The sequence below is a fragment of the Benincasa hispida genome, chromosome 1, assembly GCF_009727055.1.
Source record: "Benincasa hispida cultivar B227 chromosome 1, ASM972705v1, whole genome shotgun sequence".
Lineage (NCBI taxonomy): Eukaryota > Viridiplantae > Streptophyta > Magnoliopsida > Cucurbitales > Cucurbitaceae > Benincasa > Benincasa hispida.
Window position 1 is genome coordinate 32968455 of NC_052349.1, and position 17212 is coordinate 32985666.

The 17212-nt window shown below is 32.9% G+C and overlaps 2 protein-coding genes across 2 annotated transcripts; both read right to left on the reverse strand.

The window, feature by feature from the left end:
• Positions 1-9060: 9060 nt before the first annotated feature.
• Positions 9061-9752, reverse strand: LOC120081114 (ferredoxin-A-like). The gene has a single exon (XM_039035789.1). The coding sequence runs from the start codon at positions 9610-9612 to the stop codon at positions 9169-9171; it is 444 nt and encodes a 147-aa protein (XP_038891717.1). The 5' UTR covers positions 9613-9752; the 3' UTR covers positions 9061-9168.
• Positions 9753-10241: 489 nt separating this feature from the next.
• On the reverse strand, positions 10242-15884 carry LOC120081107 (transmembrane 9 superfamily member 1). Its single transcript, XM_039035783.1, has 12 exons — positions 15654-15884; positions 14265-14457; positions 14066-14170; positions 13387-13404; positions 13192-13289; positions 12925-13077; positions 12614-12748; positions 12328-12494; positions 12007-12101; positions 11456-11829; positions 10887-11160; positions 10242-10648 (listed from the first exon to the last, which is right to left on the reverse strand). Exons 1-12 carry the CDS (start codon positions 15867-15869, stop codon positions 10581-10583), a joined length of 1896 nt encoding a protein of 631 aa, XP_038891711.1. The 5' UTR covers positions 15870-15884; the 3' UTR covers positions 10242-10580.
• Positions 15885-17212: the final 1328 nt, after the last annotated feature.

Genomic DNA, 17212 nt, shown 5'->3' on the forward strand with positions numbered 1-17212 from the left:
TCCTCAAAATTTGAAAAAGATTGGGAATAAGTATGAAAATGTTGAGGCGGAGATGACAAGCTTAAAGGAGGAAAATGTCATGTTGAAGTCAACAGTTTCAGATTTTCAAGATCAGTTGACCAAAATCACAAGACATTTTGTTGCGCAACAAAAGCAAGGAGATGGACCTTTGAACAACTAGGTATGTTTTGACAATTTTTAGTTATGGTTAGTGGATTTAGAAACTTAATGTGATTGTTGTGTGACCATCATGCAGTTATGGTAGCCACTTCAAATATGAGCATTTTAGTAGATTTAGCAACTTCATTTGTTTGTTTTGTGGCTATCCTGCAGTTATGGTAGCCACTTTAAATATGTGTGTTTTAGTGTATTTGTTGCCACTTTTTTGGTTTAAAGGGCGTTTAAGACTATTGAATTACATTCGTAGCTTGGGGGAAGGGATTCACTTTGAAGCTTTCTATGTATTTGTTGCTACTTTGTAGGTTTAAATGGTGTTTAGGTGGAACTAGGACACGTTCGTAGTTTGGGGGTGTATATGTTCTAATTGTTTTTTAGATTATTTTGAAGCCTAATTGTGCACCTTAAAAGAACTTTGTTCTTGGCTTATTTGTAGAGATCTGATAGTTGTGTAGGTTAAAAGGGCGTTTATGTATTTGTTTAAGTGGATTTACGACATGCTTTTAGTGTGGGGGAGGATTTCACGTCTTAATTATAACCATTTTAATCACTTTTTAGATTGTAAAATGGTTGTTTGTGGTATCCATGTGTTAACTATGAACATTGACAACATGTTTGTAGCTTGAGAGGCGGATCATTCCTCATAACCATTTTAAACATTTTGTTTAAGTCTTTGTGTGATTGTTAAGATCTTTTTGTGCATTTTTCTTTGTTGATTTTAAGAAATCTTTCATAATATTTATGTTTCCTATTCTAGGTTGTTCATGTAAATTCTTAAAGATTATTTTTTGGAGATTGCGAGAAGATTTTGAGATGATTACTTTGGTTTAGTATTTCACTTATTTGGTCTTAGGGTATTTTAGCTTAGGGAAGATTAAACCTTTTTTGTGTAGGGGATTGCAAGAAGTTAGAAATGCTCAAATTTAATTTTATATAGAGTTTTTATTCGTAGAATTTTATAGCTTGTGTATTGAATATTATTCTTATTTTTAATATATAAGCTTATTTTTGTTATATTTGTCCCCAATTGATTTGTTTGAAGATTAATTTTTGTTTATGCATAATTAGGTATTAAGGAAATAAAAATTTGGTTATTTAATTGTTATAAGTTATATATAAATTATAAACAACTTATGTCGACACAAATAAATGTTGGCAGAAATTTGTCTATTGAACTAAAAAATTTTGTTATTTAGAAATATGTTTTTGCCGATGTAAAGTGTATTGCGTCGGAAAAACACATACATCGACGCAATATATTTCGTTGGAAAAAATGGTATTTATGCCAACGAAAATAGTTTTCATCAATAGGCACTTCTCCTAATATGGATACGACCACGTTTATACCGAGACAAAAAAATGTGTTGGCATAACCTATCCCAACATTTTTAGTTCTTTGCCCGACGTTTTTTTTTTTTTTTTTTGCATGGGGAAAGGTGAAATTTCTTGTAGTTTAATTGTCATTTTAATGAGACAAATTTTTCGGCATTAAGGAGAGGAGTTAAAAAGTTGGAAAAAGAAATTACGTGAAATGCACCGTTATTGTCTCATTTAAATTCCTGTATAGATCACTGTGAACTTGAAGTTCAAAAGATATTCATTTGCAAAATATAGCAAATTAGTTACCAGATGCATTTATAAATACAAAGAAAGTAACTAAGTCACATATACCAGCTGCAAATGTTCCATCGAAAATTGATATCCCAACACAATAAGTTGTCACTAATGAGTCCGGAACACGCTAGAAGCATAGTAGACCAATGGGTTCCAAAGATAAAAATCCTCAAAAAAAAATAATTAATAATCAAAAAGACTTAGTTGATAATGTAAATACCCATGAAGAAATCCTTAACATGACTAGTGAGGAAGGTGAAATACCTAAAGATAATAATAAGATTTCAATAAACTATGTTATGATAGAAAAAATATGAAATCAAACTAATGTAGTTATTGACAACATTTTTGCGTATAATGTTGCTCTTGATATTATATTTGAAAATGAGGATCCTGAACCAAAATCTGTTGAAGAATGTCGACATAGAAAAGATTGACTTCAGTGGAAAGAAGCAATCAAGACAGAATTAACTCACTTTCAAAACGTTAAGTTTTTGGACCAGCAGTTCGAACACCAGAAGGTGTCAAACCTGTGGGATACAAATGGGTATTTGCGAGAAAAAGAAATGAAAATAATGTGGTTAAAAGATATAAAGCAAGACTAGTTGCACATGGTTTCTCACAAAGACCTGGTATTGATTATGATGAGACATATTCTCTAGTGATAGATGCAATTATACTAGGATATTTAATTGGTCTGACTATGTATGAAAATCTGGACATGCATCTTATAGATGTAGTCATAGCATATTTATATGGATCTCTTTATAATGATATTTATATGAGAATCCCATAAGGATTTAAGGTATCTGAAACATATAAATCAAATTTTCAATGATTGTATTCAATAAAATTACAAAGATCATTATATGGATTGAAACAATCAGGACGAATGTGGTACAATCGCATGATTGGATATTTTTTGAAAGAGGGGTATCAAAATAATCCAATATGTCCATATGTTTTTGTAAAGAAATCACATAGAGGATTTGCTATTATAACTGTATATGTTGATGATCTAAATATAATTGGAACTCTTGAAGAGCTTTCAAAGGTAATAGAATGTTTTAAGAAAGAATTTGAGATGAAAAACCTTGGGAAAACAAAATTTTTCCTTGGCCTGCAAATTGAACATTTAGAAGATGAGATATTTGTTCATCAATCAACCTATACACGAAAAGTTTTTCAGGTTCTATATGGACAAAGGTCGCCCCTTAAATATTCTAATGAAAGTCCATTCATTGGATATAAAGAAAGATATATTTCGACCTTGAGATGATAATGAAGAACTTCTTGGTCCTGAAGTATCATATCTTAGTGCAATTGGTGTACTTATATATCTTGCTAATAATACATGACCAAATAGTGCATTCTCAGTAACTTTATTAGCAAAATATAGTTATTCTCCAACAAAAAGACATTAGAACGAAATTAAGTATATACTTCGTTATCTCCGAGGAACGATTGACACGGGTTTGTTTTATTCAAATAAATCAATTTTGATCAAGTTCGTTATGCATATTCTGGTTATTTCTCTGATCCACACAAAGCTAGATCTCGAACATGTTATCTTTTCACATGTAAAAGAACTTTTATATCATGGCTAGAGATGTCCATGGGGCGAGGAATGGACAGGGAAGCCTTCTTCGTCCCCAGCCCCGCCCCCTTATTTCAATCCTCATCCCCACAAAATTCTTCACGAGGATCGGGTTCCCCGCGGGAAAAAATCCCCATTTGTATTTTTTTATTTATTCATGTTGTAAAATTTTATTCTCGACCTTATAAAATTTTGTATATTAAATCAGTCATTTTCAATACACTTTCTTTTATTAAAATTAAACACTATAAAAATTCTTAATAAAATAATAATATTTTATAAGCAAAGATATAATTAAAACATTTAATCCTATAATTTAAAAAATAAAATAAAATTCAAATATTATAAGTTTAAACTTTCCACTTAAATATTACAACATTTAGAACTTAATTATTATAAAATGTATGCATATAGAGATGAAAATTAGAAAATAATCGTTGAAGCATTTTAAAGTAAACTAATTAAAATTAATTAAAAATTTTAATTAAAATAAATTCAAAGTGAGTTTATATAAACTCACTCTGAACTCACCTAAGTAGTATGTATGTATGTATGTATGTATGTATGTATGTATATATATATAAGAAAATAATATATATGTAAATATACTATAAATGAGAAATAAAAATATATTTTTCTATCGAGGCGAGGCGGGGACGAGGAATGTTCCCTGTCCCCATCCTCGTTTGACTGACGGGGAGAAATTTTTCCCCGCTCCCTCACCCATTCCCTGTCCAATCGAGGATTCCCCGCCTTTTTCAGGACGGGTCCCTATGGGGCCTTGACCTCGCGGGGTAAATGGACATCTCTAATCATGGGGATCAGTGAAACATACTATAACAACCACTTCCTCAAATCATGCTGAAATTCTTGCAATTCACAAGGCTAGTCGATAATGTGTATGGCTAAGATCAATGACTCAACACATTCGTACAGTCGTGGAACATGTAGCTTATCTTCTAGTAAAAATCTTCCAACGATATTATATAAAAACGTAACACAGCATGCATATCCCAAATCAAATGATGATATTAAAGGAAATAAAACAAAGCATATTTCACCCAAGCTTTTTCTACTCATGATTTTGAAGAAATGGTGACATGATCACTGTATAACAAAGTTGTTTGAAAGATAACCAAGCAGACTTATTTACAAAATCATTACCAATCGCAACCTTTGAAAGATTGGTGCACAATATTGGAATGCGGTGACTCAGAAATTTTAAGTGATATTTCCATGAAGGGGGTAAATATACTGTATTCTTTTTAAGAGTATCAGATCATATGAAATATGTACTCCTTTCCTTTACTAGGTTCTTTTTAAGAGTATCAGATCATATGAAATATGTACTTCCTTTCCTTTACTAGGATGTTTTCTTAATGGGTTTTTTCCTAGTAAGTTTTTAAGAGAACATATTTCATATATATTGGGCATCTAAAGGAGAGTATTATAAATATGTTAAATTAGGTGTAATGTAGATGCCAATTATTAGTGTTCATTAGCCATGTGTCATTTATCCATTACCCCTTGTATTGTCCATACGTCTCAAGATTACACGCTATTAGTGTCCATGTAGTTCACCTCCTACTTGCCAAATTGCCTATAAATAGTGTCATTTTGTGGGTTTTGGAAGACACATATATTGCTTATCAATCCAAAAATATTGAAAAAAGTGGAGAAATTTATCTTTTGTTGGTAATTATTTATTTATTTAATGTTATTTTATAATTATATTATATTTATTTTAATTATTATATTTTATTGGTATGCATATTCTCGTTGAGCTTCTCAAGTTCACAACAAAACTGTAGTTTTTATTTCTAGAAAAAATTATAATATATTTTTATGTAAATTTATTTTTTTTTAAAAAAACCACACAAACATATAATCCATTGTCACGTCAGCTTCTGTTAGATAATTAATTTAAATGGAATGGTGGGACCAAAATGCTACTTAACAAAATTGCTATTATTTATAATTAATATCTCGTTTGGTAACCATTTGGTTTTTTGTTTTGTTTTTAAAAATTAAGTCTATTTCATCCACATTTCGTACAATAATTTGCATCTTTCTTAAATAAAATAGTTGAATTTTTAGCCTAATTCCAAAAACAAAGACAACTTTTTGAAAGCTAATATTTTTAGTTCTTAAAATTTTGCTTGAATTTTTAAACTATTAGTGAAAAGTAGATAACAAAGGAAGAAATTTGGATATGTAACTAGTATCCGTAGGCTTAATTTTCAAAAATAATATGTAACAAAAAAAACATAGTTACCAAACGGGACCTAAGTTATCATTTTGTTGTTAAAAATACATGTTAATCCTAAGGATAGTTTTGTTGTATTATTATAAGTTTTTTCCTTAATTTTTATATTCATTTAATATTTTTTAAAAAAATTAACCCCAACATTTTGTTCGGTTTGGAACTGTCCTAACCTATTTAACATTTTTTTAAAACAATGAATTTATTAGACATAAAATTAGATTGTACCTGATAGAACATTAAACTTTCTACTTCATCTTCTATTAGATACAAAATTCAATTTTATATCTAACACATCTGTACATTATCAAGTACGCATACTCAAAGTTAAGGATAATTATAATGAGTAGCACTTTTAGAGCTAATCATTAAGCGTATAGCAAAAATTTTAAAGAATTACAAATATAGTAATATCCATTAGTGGTAGACTTTATTGCTAATAGCTATCACTAATAGACTTCGAGAATCGGATTTACATTTTCCAATATGTGCAAATTCTTTTGCATTATATTATATCTACTAATATTTTGGGTTTGATTATTATATTATACATTGTCCCAAGTTAAAGATTACAAAATCCATTAACCAATTTTATAGTTCCAACAGTACTAGATGTAAGATTGAATGTTTAAAGAACTATTAGATAGTTTTCAAAGTGCAAAAGATTGTACTTATAATTCAACTATTTACTTTTGTCGATCTTTAAAAAAACTAGTTATCTTCATCCAAAAATTAATAATGTCTATTCATTTATTAAATGCAATGTAATAGAGAGTGGTCAGTAACAAACATAGTTCAATTGACATAGTATTTGTACTATTAATTTCGAGATAAAAGATTTGATTCTCTCACCTAGAGAAGATCAACCTGGAGTTGGAGGAGGCTAAATAGAAACAGATTCTTGCGGATCCTCGCTTCCCTTATGTTGTTGAAAGGCATTCTTCACGTCTAGAGGATATCAAGATGGGACGGCCAGTAGTATCGGAACTTCGTCCGCGTTGATAGTATAGGGAGACTCATCGGATAGCAAATCCCATCTTGGTGCTTGTCGATGTAGAATCATGTACCATTCATTCAATAGAAAATTGTGAAAATTTGTGTCTGTAGTATTAAGGGTTCTCTCGATTATTGACTTCGAACTAGAAAGCGAAGATTGGGTAAAATGTGAATTCGAACAATGTGATATCCCACACATCGATATTGTCAAGAGAGGCAAGTGTACCTTGAGTGCTAAACAATTGGGCACTCTATTTATTACGTTCTTTTCTTTATGAATATTTAAATTTGCTTTTGTAAAGAAAAAACGTCTAATACTCTTTCTCGAGGGACAAAACACTTACTGTGATATCATCGAAACCAAAGAGATTGAACTTACAAAATAAAATACCTTTATCGTTCATGAGATTTTCCAAATAATCTTATAGATTTAGTCCATTATATTTTTCTTTAATAAAGAGAAATTTATACAAAATACTCTTGAACTTTGTATATTGTATCAAAAATATTCTTGAACTAAAATACTCTCAAACTTTCAAAAAGAGATCAAAAATGCTTTTAACCTATCGTTAAGTTTTTATAGAAACCGTTAGGGGTTGTTTATTTTTGGGAATGAAAATAGCAGGAATCTTAGATGCTCGGAATTATAAATGTTTGACATCTTTAGATTATTGTGTTTCTTTTATAGGAGTATTTTTGCATATATCTGATAATATTTTAATAACTATGTTTGTTTCGTATGATTTCTACTCATAAATATCTTAAATTTATATAAAATTCCAAAAAGTGCCTTTACGGCTATTTATTACTTTATAATTAATGTGATATAATTTGAACTTATATAACATGTTTATTTTTATCAATTTGAATTTCTTTTAAAATTAATACATTATATTATTTTTATATATTATTTTTCTCAACAAAATAATGTATCATAATTTAAGATTTTTTATAAAGTAGATACTAATTTAAATATAAATTTGAATATATTGCTAAAAAATAATAAGAATTACGATATAACTAAAAATAATATACAATGTTGACAATATTTATTTTAATTATATAAAGCAAATGAAGATTAATATACATGTGTGTGTGCGCGCGTGTGTGAAATAAAATAAAAATAAAGGACAAAATGTAAAATGGGGATACTCTCAACTCGGGATCTAGAAAAACTCATGTTTCATAAAAATATCCAAACTCTTTAGATGCCCTTCGTCCAAGTATCCTAGGATACTCGAAAATCTCCAGATATCGGGGCATCTTACAATACCGCAATACAAATAATCCAAATGCCCACTTCATGAAAATCTAAGATGTCCGCGAAACAAACGGTCCCTTAATGTTTTGTTTTAAAAAATATTTCTGAACTTTCAAAAGGTTCGAAAATACTCATAAAACTTAAAAAAGAAACTTCAAAAATACCCTTAATATTTAGTATATGAACACAAGTCATTAAGACTCGTTTCCAAAATATGTTTAAACTTTCCAAAATTGCATTAATACTCGTAGTCTTACAAAAAAAAAAAGTTTAAAAATGCTCTCATTGTTAGTATAGTGATAATTATTTGAGTTTTTCATGAGTTTAAAAATAATCAATTTTAAAACAAATTATATGGATATCTTTTTCTTCTATACAGATACTCTCATTTTTCTCTCATTTATCCAATTCTTACACCAATTTTCATACAATAAAATATAAGTCAAAACTTCAAGTTCAAGCATAAAATCCCATAACATCTCACAAAATTTCAAAATCAAAATCTCTCCTTAAAATTTACCAAAATGATAAATGGCCCAATACCAAAGACGACTCAACAACTAACATACAACCTTATTAAAACATATAAGTTATAAGGTCTCATTGGTGCTTCCATTATTCCCTTCCTTTTTATTATGATATATATACCTTAACAAAATGAAGTTATTTTTTTTATGAGATAAACAAATGTCAAATAGTTGTCAAGAAGAGTAAGAGAGGAGAAAAAAATAGAAAAAGAAATAGAGAAATATTGTCATAGATTGAAATAGAGGATAGAGAATAAATGGAAGTTAAAATAGGGGAGAGAAGAAATGGAAGAGGAAGTTATCGTAGTGTAGATAAACGGTAAGAATATTTTCAACTTTTTTTAAAGTAAGAATACATATGCAACTTTTGAAAGCCTAGAGCTATTTTTGCAACGAAGTATTAATGGATTTAGTTCATATATTGACATTAAGGATATTTTTTAACTTTTCTTTTAGTTTAAAATGGTGTTTTTGATATTCAAACCTAATGGTAAGGATATTTAAGAGAAAACTCTTTTACTAAATTATTAAGAATCAATTGAAATTTCTTGTTCATATATTAACATTAAGGATATTTTTTAACTTTTCTTTTAGTTTAAATATTAGATCGAAACTTTTTGCCAAATTAGAAAAATACGCCTAAACATTAGAAACATAAACATGGTAATCATTAGTAGTAAATAGTAAAAGGAAAACTAGGATAGAACATGAATAATGAGAATTGTTTTGCAGATTAACTAACTAGTTCTTCTTCCTTGTGGGTCTCAATGACGACATTTGACTGAGGGTAAGCAACACAAGTTAGAACCCAACCTTCTTCAGCCTGATCGTCGTCGAGGAAGTTGCCATCTGACTGATCCACCTTCCCTTCTATTACTTTCCCTGCACAAGAAGAACAAGACCCTGCCCTACATGAATAAGGAAGATCAATTCCCAAATCATCTGCACGATCGAGAATGTATTCATCATCCGGGCAGCTGAACTCCTTCTCTCCTTCTGGTGTGATCAGCTTCACATTGTACTCTGCCATGGCAATCACACGCCCGCCTCGACTGCCCCCTTTCAGCCCAAACAGACCCTGGCTGAAGTTTGATGCCGAACGTAGCCTTGTCGCTGGCTGCTTCCGGAGGAAGGAGGTGTTCATCGTGGCGCCGGAAAGTGCTGGTATACTGGCCATTCTGCTGTTCTACCACTGCCTCAAGGTGCAAAGAGGAGATGTGGAATGGTTGATGGAGAGGAATTGGTTTATTAAAGATGGTGGGCTGCTTCTGAACCTAGAACAAGAGGAGGAGCCCACACCTACAGATAAGAAATGGCATGAAAGGCTGGCTAAAGCTAATGCTCTGTCCTTTATGAGATTAATAAAGGACAATGGAATGAGAGGCCATGGCTGCCACACGCTCCTCTACCTTCCAACAGAATCATATGGCCTTAATCTAATCTTCTACCTCTGTTTCCCTTCCAATAGAATCATATGGCCTCAATCCAATCTTCTACTTCCATTTCATTCAAACGGAATCCTTGGATTCGAGGCCTTTCATTCTTCTCTATTTCTTTCTTATTGTCTAGAAAGTAAACAATATACATTCGACTTTCTTTTTATTTTTTATTCAAGTCACAAAAATTTCAGTAATTTGGGATTCTTATTTTTTCTTCCTCCACACATCTACATCCCAAACTGCCAAACTCAAAATCATCCTAAAGCCGCTCTTACTCCTTCCTCCACCTTCAGTAACTTTTGAGTGCCAATCCATCAACTATAATTTTCAAACAGGCTTGCAGCAATTGTACGATAAAACCATAATATAGAAATAGACACCTTGGTCATTTCTTTCTGATGTGTGAAGACAAAAAAATATTATAAAAATGACATGGGTCTAACAATTTGGTCAACTTTTCTACATTATGAAAAGCAATCTCTCAAATTCTAAATCAAGATATTCAATTACAGCTTGGGCAAAACGCATCAATTACCAAAAAGAAAACATCTCAGGGCTAAGAGCATGTCCCCATCTCAAAATCTTTAATTTCTACAGGTATTACTGCGTTGCTAGGCCTCCCATGTGTTAAGGGCTTCTCAAAGTTATTGCCTCCACTATCAAAATGCCTCAAGGTAGCGTAGGTCTTTCGCTTCCAAAAATACCCCTAATCACATTTGATGTTTCTGTAGATCCTCCGTACGAACAAATTGGAACCCAGGTAACCAACAGCTCCTGCACAGTTCGAATTATAAGTCATAAGAAGAAAAGAAACAGAAACACAAAGATACAGAAATCAAAAGGTAGCAAGAAATTAGGCACTCAGATGAGCATCAGCACAGACAGAACTCAGAAAGACAGAACTCAGAAAGACAGCCTTCTTCATTTTCAAGTGTTGAAGATGCCACTTTTCACGTGCACAAGAAAACACTCTGTACAAACTTGAATATGTCAGTAAAATTGTAAAACTCACCGCAAAGAATTCCCAACCCAAGGCAGAACATCAAAGTGTATCCAAAGTAGAAGCTGGTTTGGAAAAAGCCAGACATCTTGGTCTTCACGTAGTAATAGTAAATCGAGTAGAAATACACATAGACAGCAGTTGAAGCAGCTGAGAAAAATGAAGTCCACTGCCAGTGATAGTTCTCGGCATTAAGCAAGAAATATGTTCCCACAATGGTCACGCAGACAGTAACAATAATGAGAATTAGAAAAACAAGCAGCATGAATCCATATACGTAGTACACCTGTGGAAAAGGGGACAACCAGTTACAGTCCAATCTAGTAAGTTGCTATGCCATATAGAACTTCTTGTTGGAATTCCCTGTATTGATTTTAAAACTTGAAACAAGTACATAATAGTTTTTCATCACAGGCTCATCCCATAAACTGCTTTAACCAGTAACCAATAATCATTTAAATGTTGTAAAGCCTAGTATACAGTGTACTGAAGCTTCGAACTACTACATTACCAGTTAACTACTTAAACTACATATCATCTTCAACAACCCAAACAAGAAACAAGAAGCAAGTAAATAGTACCTTGTAGTTCCAGAAGGACGTAAAGACAAAATACATCTCTATGAAAATACTACCAAAAGGCAGCAATCCTCCCATCATGGAGACAACAGATGGTGTGAGGTACCATTTCTTCTCAGGGATAGGACGAGGAATAGTCTTCACACGACATGGATTGTTAGGGGCACCACTCCAGTTTCGTCCAATAACCGTACCAAGAAGAGCCAAAGGAAAAGAAATGAAAGCCCAAATGACAAAGACCACAACCATCGTACCAAAAGGAATGGCTGCTAGAGACCCATAGAATATAGCGATAGTGTTCAAGATGAACCCAATTCCGAAGCACAAAAATGGAAATAGAGATGCTGTGAAGATCATTGATTTTATCCAGTTTTTACCTGTCACGATAACAACATCATAAGGTGCCAAAGAATTAAGCACCCATGTGCTGAAGCCGCTGAAAGAGATCTTTGAAAAGTACTAGTATTACAACCTCAAAGAAATATGTCAGGTAGTTTTACCAATCAACAAACAAACAAGAAAGTGGAGTCACTAAACTAGTAATAAATACTTACCCCCATTGCGTGAGTACATCCCAGCACTAACATAACCTGAAATGGATGACGTAAGAGCATAGCATACTATGAAAGTTGTGACAATTGCTCCTCTCCTGTATATAGAAAAAGCAACAGAAGTGTCACATGCAATCTTCCTCTTTAGTAATTAAATGATGAGCTCATAAGCATCCTGAGTTCATGTGGCATGATTACTCATTGACAAAATTTTCAAAACACTACAAAAAAAATTTACTTAAGAGTTTTGTTTGCTCACATGGCACCTTAATTTGAAATGACATAGATAACACTTCCATACAAAGGTTAGATTTCCCAACTTACCCAACATACAACATTCCAACAATTGCCAATAGGATGACAAGGAGAACAAGCAATGCGAGCTGAGCACCTGTACCAACAACAGCTGAAAGAATTACTAAGTTACGAGGAGGCCGAAAAACATCCCCATGCACAAGTTTCCAACCAGACTCTTCACTAACATCTCGCTCCTGAAAAAGAAGATAAAAGGGAGAAAAAGAAAACAAAAGGTCACAACATAGAGAAAACTGACAGTTGAAGACACTAGAACTTAAATTAGCATAGAATATGGTAGGGAAGAAAGTATAACCAGAGTTTCCAGATCATCATCTTCACGTGCATATTTAGCATAGTCATTTCTAAGAGTCCGCATCAATATCATAGAGACCAAACCAGTGAGGAAAATAACCATCATGAACGAATTGAAAATGGAGAACCAATGAATCTGCAAAGTTGCCAAATGCCAGATAATTATCTCAATATGGTATGTGAACACAGGCATGTAATTAAGAAACCACAAGAAGTTAAGAATTTACTAAGTTAGATGAAAGGAAGCATCTCTAGCTATAAAGCAAAAATATGAAAACACCACAAAAAGGGAGAGGAAGGATCATCTGTTACCTGATGCTCAAAGAATGGGTAGTCCAAATAAATATCAAATCGTCGAGCGAAAGTGACATTAGTAGGAATCCACTTCACAGTATATGTCAAGTCCAATGTCTTTCCAACTTCCAATGGCTTTAAGTTTTCTTGGGTGAGATTCACATGAATAATCTATAAGAATCACAATTTAGTTGTTAAATCATATCTATATTGAATGCCAAAACCCCAAAAGATTTTTTAAAAAAATAATAATAGATATGCAAATCATGAGGTGGGAAACAAAACCTGATCTTTATTATATTTGATGATGATATTCTTATGTGTGTAAAGGACATGCTTAACATTATTGCTATTCTTGTCAGGATGCAACTCACCAACAAAGCCTAAAATGAGAAGGGGGCCAATAAGCACCACTTAGGACCACCAAATTGTTCATTATTCAAGATATCAAACTAAAATATAATAAGATAAAGCACTTACCCCACAGAGGCAAATCATCTGAAGGTTATTCCCCATCCAGCATCATGAAATAAAACATCAGAAGAAGAAAGTATAGATGAGTAGGTCCATCAATAATTGTTTGTATAACCAGTAGACGAGTTAACAAAGAAATCCATAACGTCAGAAAACTGAATGTCAAAATTTCTGTTTTAAACTTCAATCCAGAATTGTTGTGTACAACAGTCACAGAGAGAAACTCATAAAAATACGAACATGTATCAAATATTTAATAATAGATTTGAAGCTGACAATGGAATTCCCTTCCCTTGAGATTTACAGGTCATACAAGAAAAGAAAAGACAAGCATATAAATTATGCAAATTCTTTTTCCGATCAAGAGAAACATGAACATTAACTAGATCCAAACAGTTCTAGTGTCTTCATGCATGGTCAGATTACCAGTCTTAAAACACTAGTCATAAAAGTACTTAAATATCACTTAACTTTATGAGGTTCTTAAAATTTTATTAATAGCCATTGTTTTAGATTATCGTGTCAAAGCTTTAATATTATGTAGACCCTTAAATCTTCTGGTGACAATCTGATCGAAGAATTCCAAATTTTTGTTCTGCATAATAAGTATTTCTTCAGTTTAAGATTCTTATATTTGAGCCCCCAGTTCCAAGTTTTTAATACAAGAACACTGTGTAGAACATACCCATGAAGAACTCAAACCAGTAACCATTCTCAATCGCATCCTTAAACTGCTTGACCTTGGGTTCATCAAGCTCCAGTTGACAAATAGCAGTCCTCTCCACATTTTCTGTAAAAAAGGAAAAAGTTTAGTGGTAACAGTTCGTCCACGATCACTACAAGACCTAAATTCAACCTTCCAACATGAAAAGAAGTTGACGTACTTTGGAACTTAATCTCAATTTGACTGTCAATAAGTTCGTTTCCTCCAAGGACCTCACCAAGACCACCCCATTTGTGACCAGATTGGCCAGATGGATGACAAAATGGAAGGCTGTAATAATTGTATGTTTCTTGTGGATTGTTGTACGGACCAACTTTATTCACCCATAGAGTTACTGACTCGTCTTGTTGATACTACAAGGAAAAATAGCGAAGTTGGAGCCATGGAAGAATAGCTTAATGCAAAAGTAAATAATATATAATTGGAAAGTGGGGAAGAAGCCATCCCAGATACAATCACAGTGTAACAACAATCATATCGTGGTTGAAAATTTGACCTAGACAAGTCATTAAATAATCGGAGACTATTTCAGATCTGGACAAAAATAGCTATAACTGATTATTGAAGTATATATAAAGGCAACATTTTTGTTTGATCCAAGACTACAATTACCATGCGTGCAACAGCAAAATAAAGTGACTAGAGAAATAACACAAAATGATTAATATATCACAAAAGATATCCAAGCTGATAGAGCAATTAATCTTTCTTGGAGGCAGATAGCCAGACACCGTGCAGATTCTCATTACAATAGTGGGTAGATACTCCCCATAGAACAGTATTGCCAATGTAAGTACGGATACAACCATGAGCAAGAAACACAATGATAGTTCTCCTATTCATCAGGGTCAAAGCACATAGGTCACGCCTCAATAAGTCGGATTGGTAGCCTTCCGTCCAGATTTAATGTCAATGGGTCGTCGATCAGCAATCAGCTAGAGACTTTTAATTCATATCGAGACATTTTTTCTGGTCATATAACACTTAAAAAGAAAGCCCTAGTACAAGAAGCATGAACTTCATTATCCCATCGAATTAAGATAATTGAGAATCAAAGAGCACCCCGGGTCACGACGAGCATAAAATATAGTGATACGCCCAAGATCCTTTTCGGACATGAAAGACTGTCAATACAAAAAATATAGCATACGTACAACCCCAGACGAGAATGAGATCTAATAACCTTTGGCATCATCCACACTCCACTGAAACGAACATCCAGCGAAATTCATGAAGTTCTTGAGCTTAAGAATATAAAATAACCAGACATGGTATCCAAAATCCCCCTCCCCCATCCCATCCCCAAGCATCCAAGTCCAAGAAATATCAATTTCTACAACCACTAAGCCAGAATCCCAGATCTAAAACAACGTGTGACTCCACAGATCTGGGTCAATTTAAAAGAAGATAGCAAGATCTAACAATTCCGGCTAAAAGATTCAGTAAAGACACCAAAACATTGCCGCGTAAACTAATTAACATCTCCATTTTCGACTTTCTTGCGAGTTGGAGGGGGGGGTGGAGAGATCAGGAAGAAAGAAAGGTGTACCTTGTGATCGGACTCGGAAGCGAGGACTGTGGAGAGTGAGGAAATGAGGAGGGAGGCGAAGAAGAAGGTGACGGAGGTGGATCGGACGGTGGAGGACATGGCGATCACCGGCGAAGGTCGAGCTGAATTGGGCGGTCGAGATGGCCTTCTTTTTCCACTACCTGGATTTCTTCGTTTTTTCAAGGCGATGCGTTTAAAAACTCCGATTCTCTGCATTTTGCTCGACCATGGAGTACAAAGTGGGCCACCTCGGCCCAATCAGTCCGACAATTTACATTTAAATTGGGCCTGGATTTTCGGAATCGGGTCATGAAAAAATATATATATCTCGTCCCAATATTCATAGAGTTTTCTCTTTTTTTAAAAAAAATACTATTTTAGTCTCTAAATTTTGAACAATATATGGATTTGGTCATTGAGTTTTTAAAATATACCTCTTTAATCTTTTAAAAGGTATTTGATTCGAGGGGTTAGGATTCGATGGGTTAGGCAACCTAAGTAAAAACCTTATTTGGGGCAATGATCTAAAAAGCTCAATTGTTTTCTTACACTTTAAATAGTAAAAACTATTCAACCTATTGGTTACCATTTTTTTCTTTTTTTCTTTTTTTAGTTTAATCTACGAAATTCACTGGTAAACTTTGAGTACAACTTTCGATGGCCGCTGAAGCCAACCTCCAACGATCGTGTCGCCGAACATTTTTTTTCTAAGTCATTTTAAAGAGGCCGTTAGTTTGATTACAAAAGTGTTTTTTTTTTAAAATACACTTTCTCTTTCTTCTAATTATTTTTTTCATTTGGAGTTTTATTTTTATTATTATTGTTATTAGATTATCTTTTTAAAATTCTCACTCTTTATTTCTTTGTTTAAAATTAATGTTCGCTTCATTTTAGGATATTTCATTTATTTCTATTTTTCTTAGCTCAAAAGGATCCTCATCTATTGAGATCTCGAGTATATGTAAGCAATATAGTGGGGGTAGATCGTGCATGGTGGTTGTTGGGCTCAGCTAGCTCCCTTGTAATCTTTTCTCTTACTTTCCCATCTTTGTTTCGTAAATCTTCTAAATCCTCCTATTTTTTCTAAATCTTATGGAGGAATTTGACCAGTTTCAGGCTCACCTTCTTTCTGTTTTCTTCTCCTCTCTTGTTTAAGTTGTCGTTCTTCCTTGTCGATATCTACAAAATTTTGAAGTTTAAGACCTCCAGAAGAACAGGTCAGACACAACAAGAAACTCATGCACACAAAATTGAATTCAACAAACAATTGCTAAGATTCTCCAACAACGATGCAATAATTGGGTACTCGACTAATTGGGTACACTATAGTCCATATTAATTAAGCAACCGCATTAAGAAAGGTAATCTAGCTAAGTCGATTTAATAACCCGGATAGCCTGAATTACTAATCTATTTGTTCTTGAAGTTGGCTAATCATACCATGTTTATGAAAAGATTATTCTAAACAACGTGATTCACATCCAAGCATGTTTTAACCCTTGACCTTTGAGATTAAAAATACATTAGAGGATTCCTATTAGAAACTAAAGAATTAATGT